Raw genomic sequence first — 15,650 nt, forward strand, 5'->3', positions numbered from 1 at the left:
GAGTCCCGTGACAGGGACAGCAGGGCCACCAGCCTGCAGCTCTGCAGCAGTTACAAGTACCACCAAGACACTTTTGATGGCGGGGGCTGATCTGTGGGTTATCTTTGGGGCTTTTCTAAGTCATTTTGTTGATCTACAATTATTTCTTTGCCATCAGGTGACGAGATTGGCACTAATCTTCTCTTTCTGGAGCACGTCCCGACACCCTTGGTCATCCTGAGCTTTCCCCTCTGTTCCTGAGGAGCAATGGCCGCAATGGGGAACAACTCCTGTGAGTACGGGCTTCACCAGCAGCCTTGGCCTTTGTGAATCCCCACAGGCAATGGACGTGGCTGATGCTCCATCCCTGGCCGTCGATGCGCTGACCGCCCAGAGTGCATTCTGGGGGGTTTCCTGATAGCAGCCAGACTTACCCACGTGTTTTCGATTAGTCGCAGGAAAACAAATTTTTTCACTCCTCTGTCACTAGGAACCAGACTTTGAGAGATGACGTTGCTCCTGGGAAGATCTGACATCCGTAGGGTTACCCTCTCTGAGAAGTACTTGCTTGTCTCATTTCTTTTCAAATGTTGTTTCTCTGCAGTCGTTGCAGAAGGGATGGCTCCACCACGAAGAATCCTCTGTCCCCCGGAAAAGATTTGCCTGGACTGGCAGCAACGATGGGGCGCTGGAGCGGGACTCTACAACCTGGGCAACTCGTGCTTCCTCAACTCTGTCCTGCAGTGCCTGACCTACACCCCGCCTCTGGGCAACTACCTGCTCTCTCGGGAGCACAGCCAGTCATGTGAGTGCTTTCATGAACATCTCCGTGTCAATCTGTTGGGCACGCCCCAAGGGTTCCCAGAGTCTGGAATCTGATTTAGGAGAAAAGCAGCCCTTCTCTGTTGGCCCCCCAAGTGGGTGTTCTTAGAACACTCAAGCCTAGAAGCCGCTTGTCGTATCTAGGTGTGTCCACCTTTAGAAAGGCACCTCTTTCTAGCCCCGGCTCTCAGCATCCCTCCGAAGAAAGTTTTCTCCTGGGCTTGTTGGGACCTTGGGAGGAGAGGAGCGGAGACTGTTCTTAGAACGTCAAGATCACCATCAGATTTCCCATCCCTGCGGCTCTTTTGCTAACCTGAGGTGCTTCTTCCTTCCCTCCTCCCTCTTCAGGTCTCCAGCAAGACACCTGTGTGATGTGCGCAGTGGAAGAGCACGTCAACAAGGTCCTGAGTTGCTCAATCAGTGCCATCTATCCTACGGCCATCAGCAATGTCCTCAATCGTAAGTCGCTTCTGGTGCTTTTACAGGTTTTCTTCCCTTCTTGTAGGAGAGAACAACTAACTTCTTCTTTCTTAGTAATAGGAGAGCATTTCCAGCCTGATGAGCAGGAAGATGCCCACGAGTTCTTCCTCTGCACTCTGAATGCCATGCAGACAGCTTGTCTGCACGGAAGCAGCGAGTAAGCACAAGCAGTGACCTTTCCAATGTTCCTGAGCCCTTGGGGCTCCTTGACGTACTCCCGTCAAGGCAACCGTATGACCAGGGCTTTCAGACAAAGCAAAGCTCTCGGAGGAGATAACTAACCCTCTGCCTTACCATTGCTTTCCAGCTTGGACGCTTCTTCTCAATCGACCACCGCCATCCATCAAATATTCTGGGGCTCCCTGAGATCCAGAGGTACTTTTCCACAACTATTGCTCCCCCTGGGATTGCCGGTGCCCTTCTGTCTGCCTAGGGTAAACCACTGACACTGTGACTGGCGTGGTCGGCAAGAAGAGCGAAAGCCGGCACAGCCAGTCGACTTCCCCTGTCGCTGAGCATTTTGATTTGCCTTCCAGTCACGTGCCTGAGCTGTGGAGCGGTTTCTGATTCCTACGAGGCCTTCCTGGATGTCCCTTTGGATATCAGAGTAAGAGGCTCTCTAGTTGTGATTCCAGACTCCCTGTAGCTTTCCAGAATCCATGCAGTGGGCTTAAACGCCTCTAGTGCAAACCCAGGAGAGCTTGGTGGCGGGTGGGAGGTGGAACGAACAGTGTCCTGCTGGGGAGGCCATGGCACCACTCTCCCTGGAGGAGCTGCCTTTCAGCTGCACAAGCATGTGTTGTCCTCTCTGCACCCTCCATGTACTCTCGTCCTTCTTCCCTTTGCCCTCCCCCCGCACCCATCTGGCTTCCAGCCCAGGCTGATGGGTTGTGCTGGTTTCATTACGGATGACCCCGCACACTGTCGGGAGCTGAGCTGAGCGGTGCCACAGAGCCGTGGCTCTTGATGGCCCCGGGAATCCCTGGGAATTGAGGGACTCTTCAGCCAAATACCCTCATTCTGCCTCCTCCTGGGCACGGCTCATGGGCTCACGGTGGCTCTCCTTGGCACCACCGAGCTGGGTTTTGGCATAAACTCCTCGTGAGAGTTTGGGCAAGGATGTTTCCCAGAGCTCAGCGCTCTCTTTTCTCACTCCTCCAGGCAGCCTCATCTGTTGCCGCAGCCCTGGAGGCCTTTGTGGAACCCGAGCGGCTGGATGTCCAAAACTGCTTTAAATGTGCCAGGTAAGATGATCACTGACACCATTATTAATACCAGATCCGGCAGGAAGGTGCTGCACGGCATCAAGCACAAGTGACCTGTTCCCCTGGGTTTAATGCACAACGGTGAGACGCAGCTTCTCTTCCTATGGCCTCACGGTGCTGAGTAGCCTTGAAAGAGCGGAGGGGTGTGTGAGACAGGGAAGGCAGCCTGGCCTTCTGGCGGCAAGAGGGTGCATTTCAGCACCAGGCTCTGTGCTTGCTTTCCAGCTGCAACAAGATAGTTGCCGTCTCCAAGGGGTTCACTGTCCATCGCGAACCCAAGGTCCTCACACTGTGTCTGAAGAGGTACAACGTTTTCACCGGCAGGAAGATCTGCAAGGTGCGTAGGCAGCTGGAGTGCGACCGTCTCTTCCCGGAGCGGATTTCCCAAAGCAGCGCGCTCTTTCCCAAGCTGGTCACGTTGGGTTTTTCGTGTTCCCTTCTGGGGAGAGGAGGCTTCCTGTGGGAAGACCAGCCTGTGCTCTGCTGTGACAGAGCTGCTTTGGCCAAGAGCAGTTTCCCGCCACCCAAACCATGACATGTTGCTTTGGGGAAAAGCAAGCGTGTGCAGGACCCAGAGGTGTATTTATGAACCCCTGGCCCTTGGAAGGCTGTTTCACGCACTGTTTCAGGATGGTTTCTGAGCCCTCTTTCTCTCGCCGTAGGCTGTGCAGTACCCCGAGTACTTGGACCTTCGCCCATACACATCCGAGACAGCTGGAGAGCCTCTCCTCTACTCCTTGTATGCTGTCCTGGTGCACGCAGGTGGCAGCTGTGGTGCAGGACACTACTTCTGCTACATAAAGGTAAAGAGCAACTTCCTCCCCAGCCAGGGAGCAACGTGTGCTGGGGAAGACAAACTTTCCTGGCAGCATTCCTGGCAGCCAAGGTTTTGGGGAAGAAGGTCTCCTTAGGGGCTGGGCTGGATTTGCTTGGGGCGTCCTCTTGGTGCCGCAGCTTTCTGAACCTGTGTTTTTGTGGAGAAACCGTGCACTTCATCTCCAGATCTCGGTGCCTTTTTGTACAGGCCAGCGACGGACTGTGGTACCAGATGGATGACACGGCTGTGAATCCTTGTGACATCAGCACAGTTCTCAAGCAGCAAGCCTATTTACTCTTTTACATCAGGTAAGAGCAGTGTTAGAAGGTGCTCAGAATAGCTTTCCTTTTCCTGGCTTTGCTCCTTCCCTTCTCACCCTCCTGAGTGTTTCAATGATCTGAAGCTGGCTAAAGCAGAGAAGAGCATGTAAAGGGGGCCAGCAGGAGAGAAGGGGAGGGACTTGTCATGGGGGAGTGCAGTGATAGGACAAGGGGTAAGGGTTTTCAATGGGAAGAGGGTAAATTAGATCAGATATTAGGAAGAAGTTCTTCCCTGTGAAGGTGGTGAGGTGCTGGCACAGGCTGCCCAGAGCAGCTGTGGCTGCCCCCTCCCTGGCAGTGTTCAAGGCCAGGTTGGATGGGTCTGGGAGCAACTGGTCTGGTGGGAGGTGTCCCTGCCCATGGCAGGGCGTTGGACTAGATGGTCTTTAATGTCCCTTCCAACCCAAACCACTCTGTGATTCCATGATCCTATGAAATGGAGGCTGTAGGGGGTACGAAGACGAGGACTTGCCCCGGCAGGGGAGACCTGGTGGGAAGACGCCAGTCACGTTTCCCATCTGTGGTCCTGGTTACATCTTCTCTCTGTCATAGAAACCGCCCCAAGAAAATGGCTGAAGCCCAGAGGAGGCTGCGAGAACAGCCCTAACCAGAGATCACTCTTTTTGTCTCCAGGCGCCCTGACCTGGAAACTGAACCAAGGCGGCCTTCCTCACCGGCACCATCACACGCCCATTCCTTCCTCAGTCGGCAGGCGGCTGGCAGCAAGCAGGGGGGTGCTGCGGGACCAGGATTCAGCCCTTCATCCCCTTGCCAGAGGACTGGCGCCAGGGAGAGGGTCCGGAGCAGATCCCCGCGGCAGGGCTACGATCTCCGCAGCCAGGTTGTGGAGCACACAGATCACCAGTGCCCAGCAAGAAGGAGAGCAAGCAGAAAAGCCAAAGCCATGATTAAAAGCACGCACTGACCTTCCACATGTGATTTGCAGGGAGTTTTCTTCTGTGCAGGTTTTGGGGCTCTTGGTGCAAATGCCTAGCGCGGGAGGTTGATGTCTGGGGATTTTGGGAGCTCTGTGCTGGCACAGGCCCATCAGGGAGGCTGCAGCCCCGTTCCCCATCCCCCTGCGCCACTCAGGGAGCAGAGGGGGCCGAGGAGATGGGAAGGGAGGAGTGAGGCTGAGCCTGGGCCATGTGGGGCTGGGGAAGCCGCTGGGGTTGGGTTTGTGGCTGCTCTCCTGCTCCATGTTGAATTGGGAATGACTGCAACGGCCTGGGCCTGGTCAGGGCCCTCTGGCCCGAGAAGGGGCACGGGGCGTCTCTGAGAGGAGGGGCCATCGGCCACAGCTGAGCCAGTCAGCAGGGCCATAGCCTCAAACTGGAACTGTGGGTCCTAAAAAAAGTCAATGGGTGCGAAAAGCCGGGCTTGGAGCCTGAAAGTGAGGATTTGGGCCCTTGAAATAGGGCTTTCCAGCCTAAAAATGGGTCTTTGGGTGCTGAAAATTAGGCTTTGGACATGAGGCTTTGAGCCTCAAGTGAGGAATTTGCACCTTCAAAGGAGGATCTGGAGCATAAAAATGAGGCTTTCACCCCTGGAACCTGAGCTATGGACCCTAAAAATGAGCCTTTGGACGCTGAGACTTTGCAAAGTAAAGCTGACCCTTTGAACCCTCAAAATGAGCCTTTGGAGCCTGAAATGAGGCTTCAGAAGCAAAATCTAGGACTTCAGAAAGTGAAAATGAGGCTGTGCGGGCTGCGAGCGGGGCCGGGCAGAGACCTGCAGCCCTGTGCCCCGAGCGGGCCGGGGCTCGGCGGCTCCGGCGGGGCTGAGGCACCGGCCGTTCCCGCCCGGCCGGGCGCTCGGAAGGGGTCATTAAGGACACAGAGTCATTAGGGACACAGAGTCATTAAGGACACAGAGTCATTAAGGCGACACAACGACCAAGGCGACCCTATCCCGCCACCACCAAAGTGCCGACGCCCGCTGCTGTGGCCGGGCCGCCGCGCATGCGCCGTGGCAGCACTGTGCCGCGGGGCGGTGCCTCGCGCTCGCCGCCCCCTCCCGCTCGGGCCGCGCCGCCGCCGCGTGGCCGAAGCGCGGTCCTGCAGCCCCGCGGTCGCGCGCCGGCTCTGGCCCCTGCGCCGCGCCGTCGGGACCGGCGCATGCGCGGTGCCACGGCAGGAGCAGCGTGGCGGCGCGGCGGGCGCGGGTGGCAGCGGCGGCGGCGGGTGAGGGCCGAGGCCAGCGGTGAGGCGAGCGAGCCCCTTGGGCGGGCGCGGGGATGTCTGCTGCCCGCGGGGCGCCCGGGGGTGGCGGCACGGGAAGCGCCGACCCCCCCCGCTGCGGCGGCTGCCGGTCCGCGGGAGGCGAGCCGGGCCGGGGCAGCCCCGGGGAGCTGCCGAGAGCGGAGAGCCCCCGCTCCCACCCCGGGCGCAGACCCCGGCCGCCTCCGCGGGTCGCCGGAGCCGCCCCTGAGCGTCCCCGGCCCCGCTCGCCCCGTGCAGCTGCCCCCAGCGCCGGCACCTCCTCCACAGCCTGTCCCGAAGCCCCGGGCCGCTCCCAGCCCCGTCGTGCTGGCGGCAAGACGGACGTGGACAGTGCCTCCAGGAGCCCCTGACGTTCTCTCGTTCCAGGGTCCTGTCCCTGTGTTTTCATTCTTCCCCCTCTGTCCCGTAGCCCGTTCTTGCCTTCGCTGGTCTCTGCCTGGCTCCCTGTCCCTGGTCTTTAATTGCTCTGTCTCCCCCCTTGAGGTCATCGAGGCTTTCTGGTATTTTGGAGTCTCTCTCTGCCCCCCTTACTGGGCCCTTTCTTAAATCCTCCGTCTCTGCTCTGTGACTCGCCAATCTGCACTGGTAAGGAAAACTTCTCTGCACACAGTCAGATGAGTAGAGATGTCCTTTATTAACGGTGCGCACCAGGGACATGAGATCCTTCCCAAAGATGTCCACCTGCCCATTGCAGTCAACAAATATTTATACATTAAATTCATACAGATTCAGTCTATACAATGCATATTCATTATCATCCTCTCAATGATTGGTTCTTCTTTCCTCACTTCTGATGCAAATTAGCACACAGCCTCTGTCGTAGTCTTGTATTGTTCCCTTGTGAGTAGGGGGTATGATTTGGGTAGGTGGTCTGTGAGTGGGAGGTCTCGACCATTCCTCGAATTGACTGTGTGTGGTCAAGGAACATGTCCTTGGCTCGCAGGCTTGCTCTTGCTTTCATCCTTGGCAGAGAGAGGTTGCTCAAATCAAACCTGCACCCTCTGGAGCTGCTCCTGTAACAGACCTGGTAAGGGGAAACAAGAACTCTGCAGTGAGGCTGGCAGCTCTGCATCGGGTGGGTCTGTCTGAGCCTTGAAACGCAGAGGTGCTTGTGCTGACGGTCACAGAGATGCAAACCTGGCTGTTTCTGCACCCACTGGGGTGCTCGTCTTTTAATGTTCTTATCCTCATCTTTGTTTTTTTAGTGTGGCTACTGTCTTGTCTTCTGCAATCCCAGCTGTTTTAAATGACATCAGCGACTTGACACGTTCATTTTTTAGGCCTTTGGTGCTCTCTGCACAGACCTATTTGCTTTTTTGATCAACCACGCTTAATTTCCTGAGTGGCTCCCCTTCTGCTTTGTGTTTGGAAGGATTTTCCCCTCTGCTTTTGAGTCCGTATATTTATTCCAAAGCTGGGCTTTCATGAGTGTGGAAGTTTCTCTCAAGGACAATCTGCAGGAGATGTTTGGGGCTGGTTTTGTTGCTGGCTCTTTGATTCATGGTAGTTCTTAGGACATGTGAAGGATGGGAATAAGTTCAAAGGCAGAACCCGAGGAACTCATTTAACAGTTCAGCTTGGACAATCTCGATGTGGAAAGTGAAAACCTGCCCCTCTGACCCCACTGCCAAAATGTGATGTGCTGGAGTCAGCATGGAGACCTGGGTCACGTAAAAGCTGTAGAGACTGATGGTACCTGCATGGCAGAGAGCAGAGGCTCTTCGAAGGGATGGAGTAGGTGCCCTGTTTAAAAAACAGAAAGCCCTGGCTCAGGTTCCAGCCCAGGACAGCCTCTGCGTAGCTACTCTTTAACAAAACTCCCAGTCTTTTTGGCAAAAAACTTGGACACAAATGCAGCCAAATACTTGCCTAAGCAAAAGGGGATCCAGCAGTCCCTCCTTGAGCAAATGGGGAATTGCTTCAGGATTTTGCTCGAGTTCAAACTCAGCCGCTGTGGCTGTTGCACGGCTGGATTTGGCCTGTGAAGGCAACTGCCTGGAGCAGGTAAAGCCACGTTCGGCTTTGACATTTTTTTCCTTAGTGCCTCCTTCAGTCTGTCACTTCCTTGCACAGCAGGGCTGGTGCCTGCAGGCTGTCCCAGCACCTCTCAGCACAGCCCTGTGTGCTGCAGGGAGCTGCCCCAGCTGGCCTGGCAGTGTCAAGGGGACCAGCTTGTCCCTTTGGTGCTTCCCAAGTGATAAATAAAACCAGCTACTCCTTTCCCAGCACTGCTGCTGAACACCCTGTGGTGCTTCGTAGCTGCTGGGATTGTGCCAGGGGCTCCTGTGGGCTCGTGTTGGAACCCGTGTCATGGGCTGGGTTTGTTTGTCCCTTCCCTGTGTCCCACTGACAGCTGTTGTTTTTTCTAATCTTCCTCTGCCAGGCTTCAAATCACAGACGCAGATGTTAGTGTTTGAAAGTCCCCTGCAGGAGAGGGGTGAGACCTGCTGGGGCTGTGAACGCCCGACTTGCTGTGAAGCCAGGAGCCAAGGAGCCTCTTCCTGCTGCAAATGGAGCTAAGTGATGCCAGAAGCTGCAAATGCCAGCCAAGCTGCTGTGGCCTGGATTCAGCAGGTGAAGGTGTTTTTCTTGGCCTGGAGCAGTTGGAAGGAAGGACCGCTTGTGGCGTTCAGCGTGGCCCTTGGAGCTGCCCACCGAAGGGTCTTGCTGGGCTGGGGGTGCTCAGGTATCGCTGCGGTTTTAAATGCGCGTGGTGCCGAGGAGCAGAGAGCTGCCGTGTGCTCAGGCTCTGAAGGATGTCCTGTGCCTTGGGTGGAGGAAAGGAGGGCCTGGTGCTCCCCAGCCTGTGGTGCCCCATGGCGCTGGGTGGGATGGAGACTGCCCTGGCAGGACCCTGCCAGATGAAAAGAGCTGGGTGTGAAGGAGGAGAGACTGACCCCTGCTTTGCCTCTGTGACTGTGAAAGACCACTAAGCCCTCGTCCTGCCGCGTGGTGGTACTGCAGCGTGTTTCTGTCCTCAATATTGTGGGGGTTTAGATGGTTTTTAGCTGCCAGGGGAAACACGAGGCCCAGACAGTTGGGATCAGCCCCAGGAACAACTATCGAACCATCCGGTAACTGCGTAGGTGATCAGTGCCCTTGGCATCTGTCAGCTTTCCTGTTTAGGCTGAGATGTTACTGCTGAGTCAGGCCTGAACCTCCATCCAAAATCTACCTGTCTTCCTGTGACATTGTCTCCTGGCAATCACAGCCTCAGTTACTGCCTTGCTAACCTCCGTGTGAGAGATTCCCCTTGAACTGTGATTAACATCTTGAGGCTTATAAATTTCCTTCTGCATTTACACAAAGACAGCTGGCTGGATTAAATGATTTAATAGTATTAAGGGAAAAGAAAACCTAGGAGGCATTACACTTGCTGGGGCCAAGGGCTTTGCTTTGTTTTAAAAAGCAGTGGGAAAAAAACAATTGACGCTTTTTGGATTTCATGGCTGCACAGCTAATGTCAGTGTCTCCAAAATGTGGGTATTTGAAATATTGTCTTGATTTAGAAAAGGAGTAGAGAAACAGTTCAGGATTTGGAAATGAGATATAAAATAAGCAAAAAGTGAGGAAATAAAATTCATTCCTGACATGGGAATAAAAAGGGAGAAAGCAAACCCAGGGCTGTTTGTGGAGGTCTGTGCTATCCAAAAAATCACTGTTCTCCCCTGCAATATGGGATTGCATTGCTCAGAGGAAGGCAGGGGAAACATGGTTAAATGGAGCCAACTTTCCTTTCCTTATTTCTCAGAAGAAAACCAATACGAACCCTGCCTGGATTGAAGAGGGTTATGGGCCGCCTGTTGTGACTTCATGATTGTGACTTCATCAAGGTGCAGGTGGGTGAGTGATCTCGACGCAGTCACTCGATGGGAAATGTTCTGATAGCAGCTCAAGTGATTGGAGTGTCACTGTCAGTCCCTTCTTTAACCGAGCGCTGGGTTAACCTGGGAGTAGTGAATGCTCCCATCTGCTCGTGTGAGCTGTCTGTGCCAGCGCTTCCCTCCTCTCCCTGGATCCTTGCTGCAGCCCTTGTCTCTGCCTTTGCTGCAGCTCCGTGTCCTCTGCAAGACCCAGTGAGTCCAGTTACTCTATGGCTTTGATCTGGTGAGTGACAGTGTTGACAGGAAAGATGTTTGTGATGGGCTTGTTTCAACCCCCCCCCGGGGGCTCTGGTTTTGGTGTTCAGAAGCTGGACAGTGCCTGTGCTGTCAGGTCTCACCTCAGAGCCTGCAGCAGGGCTTTTGAGGACGCTGGCTGATAGTGCTCTGTGTCCTTCTAGCACTGCAGCAAAGGAGAGGTTAATAATGCAACGTGCCTGCCTGCTGCCCTGGGCTGTATGCTCCTTGGGGTCTGCAGGGGGATGGGAGTTGAGTAAACTGCCTTTCCCAGGGGAAGGGGGAGGGATTTTCAGCCCCGAAGAGCAGCTCCCTGCATGAACTAGCAGTACCTGTGCCTCTGAAGAGAGCAGGGCCAACAGCCTGGGTTGGTCAGACCTGCTCGGGTGGAGAAGGGTGGCTTGTCTGAAGTGCTGCGGTGGCTGGCTAGCTTCTGCCTGGGCTGTGTGCAAGTGTGGTCCCCTCTGCGCTTCCCGGGGCCTGGCCGCAGGCTGTGCTGCTTGGAATGTGTCCTTGGAGTCAGAAGTGCAGGCAGCCAGGTGAGAGCGGGTGTGATGGGGCGTGATGGCTCCGAGCTGGGCTTGATGGTGACCGTTGGACGTGGTGAAGGAAACCAGAGGGGGGCTCTTGGGGCAGAGAGGGTGTTGGCGAGGGAACTTGTTGGTCCCTGAGGAGGGTGCAGGGGTGGGTACGTACAGCCCCAGGAATGGAGAGGGCGCAGTGATGTGAACTCTGTACCTCCCCTGAGCCCGTGGTCCCGAGCATCTGTGATGGTGTGAAATTGGGCTCCTGGGCTCACTTTTGGAAAGTGTGGGTCTGCCCTGGGGCGGTGGGTGATGCTTCCTTTTGTGGCTGGCTTGCAAGCTGCCTTTGGGCTGATCAGCCCTGTCCTGAGGAAGAAGCCTGGAAGAGGCTTGGTCTTTCCTCCTCTGCCCTGTCTCAGCTACACCTGTGTACCTGGGCAGCAAGCTCTGTGAGAGGGACGGTCTGTCTTACGACTTCCATCTCCAAGCAGGGTGAAGCCCAGAACTGGGTTAGAAAGTGGTGGCTGCAGTCCTCTGCATCCTGCAGGGTGTCCTGAGCTGTGTGTGTAGACCTGCAAATTATGTGCACCCATGTTGATTTTAATTTTGGGTCCATTGCTGTTCCAAAAGGGCAGTTTGGCAGGGCTGCCTCGTGTCTGTGGCCATCAAGAGCCATGGTTGTGGTGAAGAAGCTACAGGACAAGCTGGCTGTGGCCTCCCTCTGCAGTCTGGCTGGTAGCATCCACCTGCAGTGACATCTCCCTGCTGTGTTCCCTGGGAATGCAGTGTATTCCTGTCCCTCAAAATCCCCATTAGCTGGAAAAAAGTAATAATCTGCAGTGTTTGCCTTCCCTGCCATCAGAAATCAAGCAGCTTTGGCAGAACGTGTGTGTTTCGCAAAGCACTGGAGCCCCCCAAGAGCTTTGTGTGCAAAAGCTGAGAGAATCGAACAGAGCTGCTTTTTGCAGAGCCCATCGGTGCCCTTCTGCTTGGTCATCAGGGTCTCTGCAGCTCTGGCAGAGGGAGTTTGCCTCCTGTGGGGCTGGGAGTAGGTTTTGCAAGGGTTACCCAGGCCTCTAGCAATGGGCACTGCAGGGAGGCTGAAGAGCCTGGCTGAGCCAGGGATGGAGCTGGGGCCCTCTGGGTGCTGTGCTTCTCTAGCCTGGGTGGCCAAAACGAGCTCTTGCAGGCTGTCTTGGTGTGCTCTTACCAAGGGGTGACCTCTTCAGGGCTGCCATTTGGAGTTTCCGCAGTGATAACTGTGTTGCCGTGCGTGCTGGAGTTGCCCTCCAGTCGATGGGCTTGGATATGTCCAGCCCAGGGTCTGGCAATAGCAGGTGGAGATTTGCCTGGAGCTGAAATAAGGGACTTATGTCTGGGAGTTGGGATGAGGGAGGAGGAGTCGGGGAGAAAAAGGCTTTGGAGTGAAGGCATACACATACAGAAATCTCAGCATATGTTTTTCCCTGTCCAGCATGTTTGAGCTCCCCCATCCCAGGCTTCTCTTGCACTGTGAGCTCTGCTTTACTCTGGAATGAACCTGTCTGGGGAAAAGAACCTGCCTAAACTTTCTGCAACATCTGTAAGATCTTGGTGGGTCTTAATCTGTGTGAGAAAATAGAGTGCAATAACCAATCGCAATGTCCCCCAGGTCAGATGGGGGTGAGTAAGCTGACCTTGGCTGCTCGAGGCTGGTGAAGGAAAGCAGGGGCTGGGAAGAGCTGCGGGTCACGTCTTGCCCCACTTAGCTGCCCTCAGAGCCCTGCATTTCCCCGTGCCAGGTAACGACTGGCTCGTCTCTGTAGCAGCGTAGGGAACATAAGGAGCAAAGAATTGACCCGTAGGTAGCTCATAACTCCGCGGCCAAAGTGTGATGAGAGGAGGATGAGCCCAGGCTGTGCTCCTGCTGAGGGCACCAGAGGGGGATGTGCTGCCTACCAAGGTGACTTTTGATTGCTCTCCTTTACATTTTTTTGCTCGGTCTTTGGAAGAGACTGAGCATCAGGCATTCTGCTGTGTCCCTTCCTGTGGCACAGGGTGAGCCTTGCCCGAAGGCTTGCTCTTGCCCAGGAACACAATGCACACGCTCCCGGGTGAAGCACGTGGTTGGAGTTTGAGGTGTCCTGGACTGATTCTTAATGCAATGCTGGTGATGCTCACTACGAAGCAGGAATTAATCTCCAGATAATCTGGTTTGGAAATGCTCTTGTTTGCCATCTTAGGCAACTTCATTTTTCCCCTGTGGTGGGATCAGCCGGCTGTTTTCCTCCTTGCAGCAGCATCTCTGGCCTTGAAATGAACATGAGGGATCTGAGCAAACCTCAGCAAGCACTGACTCGCTTTAGTGTCAGGCCCTGCACAAGAGCCCTGGGCAGAGGCACTCAGGTGGAATCCGTCTGGGTGAGCAGAGCAGAGGTGGCTGGAGCTCAGAGCCCATCGGGAGCTCCTCAGTGAGGGCAGGAGGGGGAATCTGGGCTCAGGGAAGAGGTTAGAGCTGTGTCTGCTGGGCTGTGCTGATCAGGGTTTATTTATTGCAGTGCTTCCCTGGGAATGACAAGGTCGGTTGTGCTGGTTTGTGCATCGGTGTCAGCCTGTGCTGAGAGCCCCGCCAGGGGCAGGCTGGGAGGTGGGGGGTGCCAGCAAAGCAGTGAGCTGGTTGAACTGGGATCCAGGTTACGACAAAGTGTGCAGGAGAGGAAAGCAGACGGTCCCTTTGAGGGCAGTGCTGGCATCTGTGGGTTGTGTGTGACTCGATTTTTAGGTTCCGTGGACATAGTGGGTGTTTCCCGGCGGTGTGCGGGTCTTTCCTGACCAGTCCAGGGTGCTGGCTCGCTTTCTGGGAGCTGGGAGACCCCCTGCGGGTTCTGCCGGGAGTTTCTCCGCCGCTGCTCGGTGTCGGGCTGCCCGGGCAGGGCTGTGGCTGGGCTGCAGCCGCAGGGTGTGTTGGAGGCAGTGTCCTCGCTGGGCGCTTCCCCCGCGCTGCTGGGAGTGCTGGGAGGGGAGGCCCTGCTGGGCGGCCGTCCACAGTGCCCGTGCCCCGACAGCCAGGAGGGGGGCAGCTGGTTGGGGGGCCCGGGGCAGCCCCGAGGGGGCAGGAGCTCCCTGCTGAGGCTGTCGGGGGCCGTTGGGCAGCCTGGGCTCCTGCCGCGCTCCCGGGTCTGCCCCTCCGCCGAGCTGGGGCAGGGGGACCGCCGGCAGCCCCCGCTCCTCTGCGGGCCGGAGCAGCCCTGTCCCCGCTGCCGCCGGGGCCGCCGGCGCCTCCCGGAGCCCCCGCTGCGCGCGCCCCCCGCGCGCCCCCGCCGGCGCCCCGGCGGTGTTGCCATGGGAACGGGGGCAGCGGCCTGGCCGGCTGCGGGGCCCGGCGTGAGTGTGCCCGGGCGGACTGGGGAAGGGGGGGGGGGGGGGGGGGGGGCACTGGGGAGACCACCGCTGGGGTGACGGGGGCTGTGTCCGCGCCGCGGCCGAACTACGGGGGGCGGTGAGCCCCGGGCCGCTCGGGTTGGGGAGCGGGGCTGAGCAGAGCCCGGCGCTGCGGGGCTGTTGCCCAGCCAGGCAGCCGCTCTGCGGGGAGGGTTTTAGGGTTGAGGCTGCCCGTGGAGCCAAGGGGGGCTCTTGTGCTGGGTGAGGGGCCCCTGGAGGCTGCAGCGCCCAGGTGCAGCTCCCAGCAGCTCCCCAGTGCTGGGGCCTGGGAGCTGGAGCTGCTTCTCCCCTCAGCAGAGCTGGACAGGGAGCCAGCTTTGCTCCAGGGAACTTCCTAAATTTCCTCCTTGCTTCCCATGGGATGCAGCGGTGACTGCTTCCAGGCTGTGGGATAAACATGGCAGGGACAGAGGCTGCCTGCCCGGCTGCTGCTGGTTTTGCCCTCCTGGTCTTGCATGTGGGCTTTTGGACATTTTGGCCTTAAGTTTTTGTCTGGGTTGCCCAGCCTGTAAGTGAGGGATGAGATTAGTCTTGCTGTGTCTATCAAATGGTGTGAAGGCTTATGAAAAAATGCCACAGATGGCCTAGGCAGAAGTGACTGCAAAGCTAACTCACCCCGGCTATCTATCCTTTTCTTGCACTTTAAATTCATAGGTGGCTTTCTAAGAAGCAGTTCCTGTCTACATCTAGGGAAAAGAGAAAGGCTGGGCTCCTCCAGGAGGGTGCGGGCTGCTCGTAACAGGTTGTCCAGCCTTGCTCCTTGAAGGTGAGAAATAACTGGGTGAAGCCAAAGCTCCCTCTGTAACACCTTGGGGTTCCAGCCGGTGCTGTAGTGTTACGGTAGCAATCCAGTAAGTACAGAATATTTACTGTTGTGGCAGGCAGTACTGTGTGTGTGCTGGGTAATGGGGTATGAGGCTGGAGCCGGCCAAGGTGAGGTTGGGGGTTTACATTCTGAAGCTACAAGGCCTGGGGAGGAGTGGCTGGGAAGCTGCCCGGCAGAGAGGGACCTGGGGGTGCTGGTCGGCAGCCGGCTGAACGTGAGCCAGCAGTGTGCCCAGGGGGGTAAGGCGGCCAACAGCATCCTGGCCTGCGTCAGCCATGGTGTGGCCAGCAGGAGCAGGGAGGTGATCGTGCCCCTGTACTGGGCACTGGTGAGGCCGCCCCTCGAATGCTGGGTGCGGTTTTGGGCGCCTCACTGCAAGACAGACACGGAGGTGCTGGAGCATGTCCAGAGAAGGGCAGCGAAGCTGGTGAGGGGTCTGGAGAGCAGGTCTGATGGGGAGCAGCTGAGGGAGCTGGGGTGGTTTAGTCTGGAGAAGAGGAGGCTGAGGGGAGACCTTACTGCTCTCTGCAACTGCCTGAAAGGAGGCTGGAGTGAGGTGGGGGTCGGTCTCTTGTCCCAAGTGGCAAGCGATAGGACAAGAGGAAATGTCCTCAAGTTGTGCCAGGGGAGGCTTAGACTGCACATGAGGAAAAGTCTCTTTACCGAAAGGGTTGTCAAGCATCGGAACAGGCTGCCCAGGGAAGTGGTGGAGTCACTGTGGTGTTTGAGGCTCATAAATGTGGCACTTAGGGACGTGGTTCAGGGGTGGACTTGGCAGTGTTAGGTGAGTAGTTGGACTCAATGATGTTAAAGTTCTTTTCCAACCTAAATGATTTTATGAAATGTGATCCAGATGC

At 56.6% G+C, this 15,650-nt stretch overlaps 1 protein-coding gene across 1 annotated transcript; it reads left to right on the plus strand.

Moving 5' to 3' along the window:
- The first annotated feature begins 255 nt into the window (after positions 1-255).
- LOC147412531 (ubiquitin carboxyl-terminal hydrolase 42-like) lies at positions 256-4,608 on the plus strand. Its single transcript, XM_086481293.1, has 9 exons — positions 256-271; positions 584-784; positions 1,150-1,260; positions 1,818-1,888; positions 2,443-2,525; positions 2,772-2,958; positions 3,209-3,349; positions 3,571-3,671; positions 4,389-4,608. The coding sequence occupies exons 1-9, from the start codon at positions 256-258 to the stop codon at positions 4,606-4,608; spliced, it is 1,131 nt and encodes a 376-aa protein (XP_086337419.1).
- The last annotated feature ends 11,042 nt before the right edge of the window (positions 4,609-15,650 follow it).

This window comes from Leptosomus discolor, unplaced genomic scaffold, assembly GCF_034619465.1.
Source record: "Leptosomus discolor isolate bLepDis1 unplaced genomic scaffold, bLepDis1.hap2 HAP2_SCAFFOLD_85, whole genome shotgun sequence".
In the NCBI taxonomy this organism is placed as follows: Eukaryota; Metazoa; Chordata; class Aves; order Leptosomiformes; family Leptosomidae; genus Leptosomus; species Leptosomus discolor.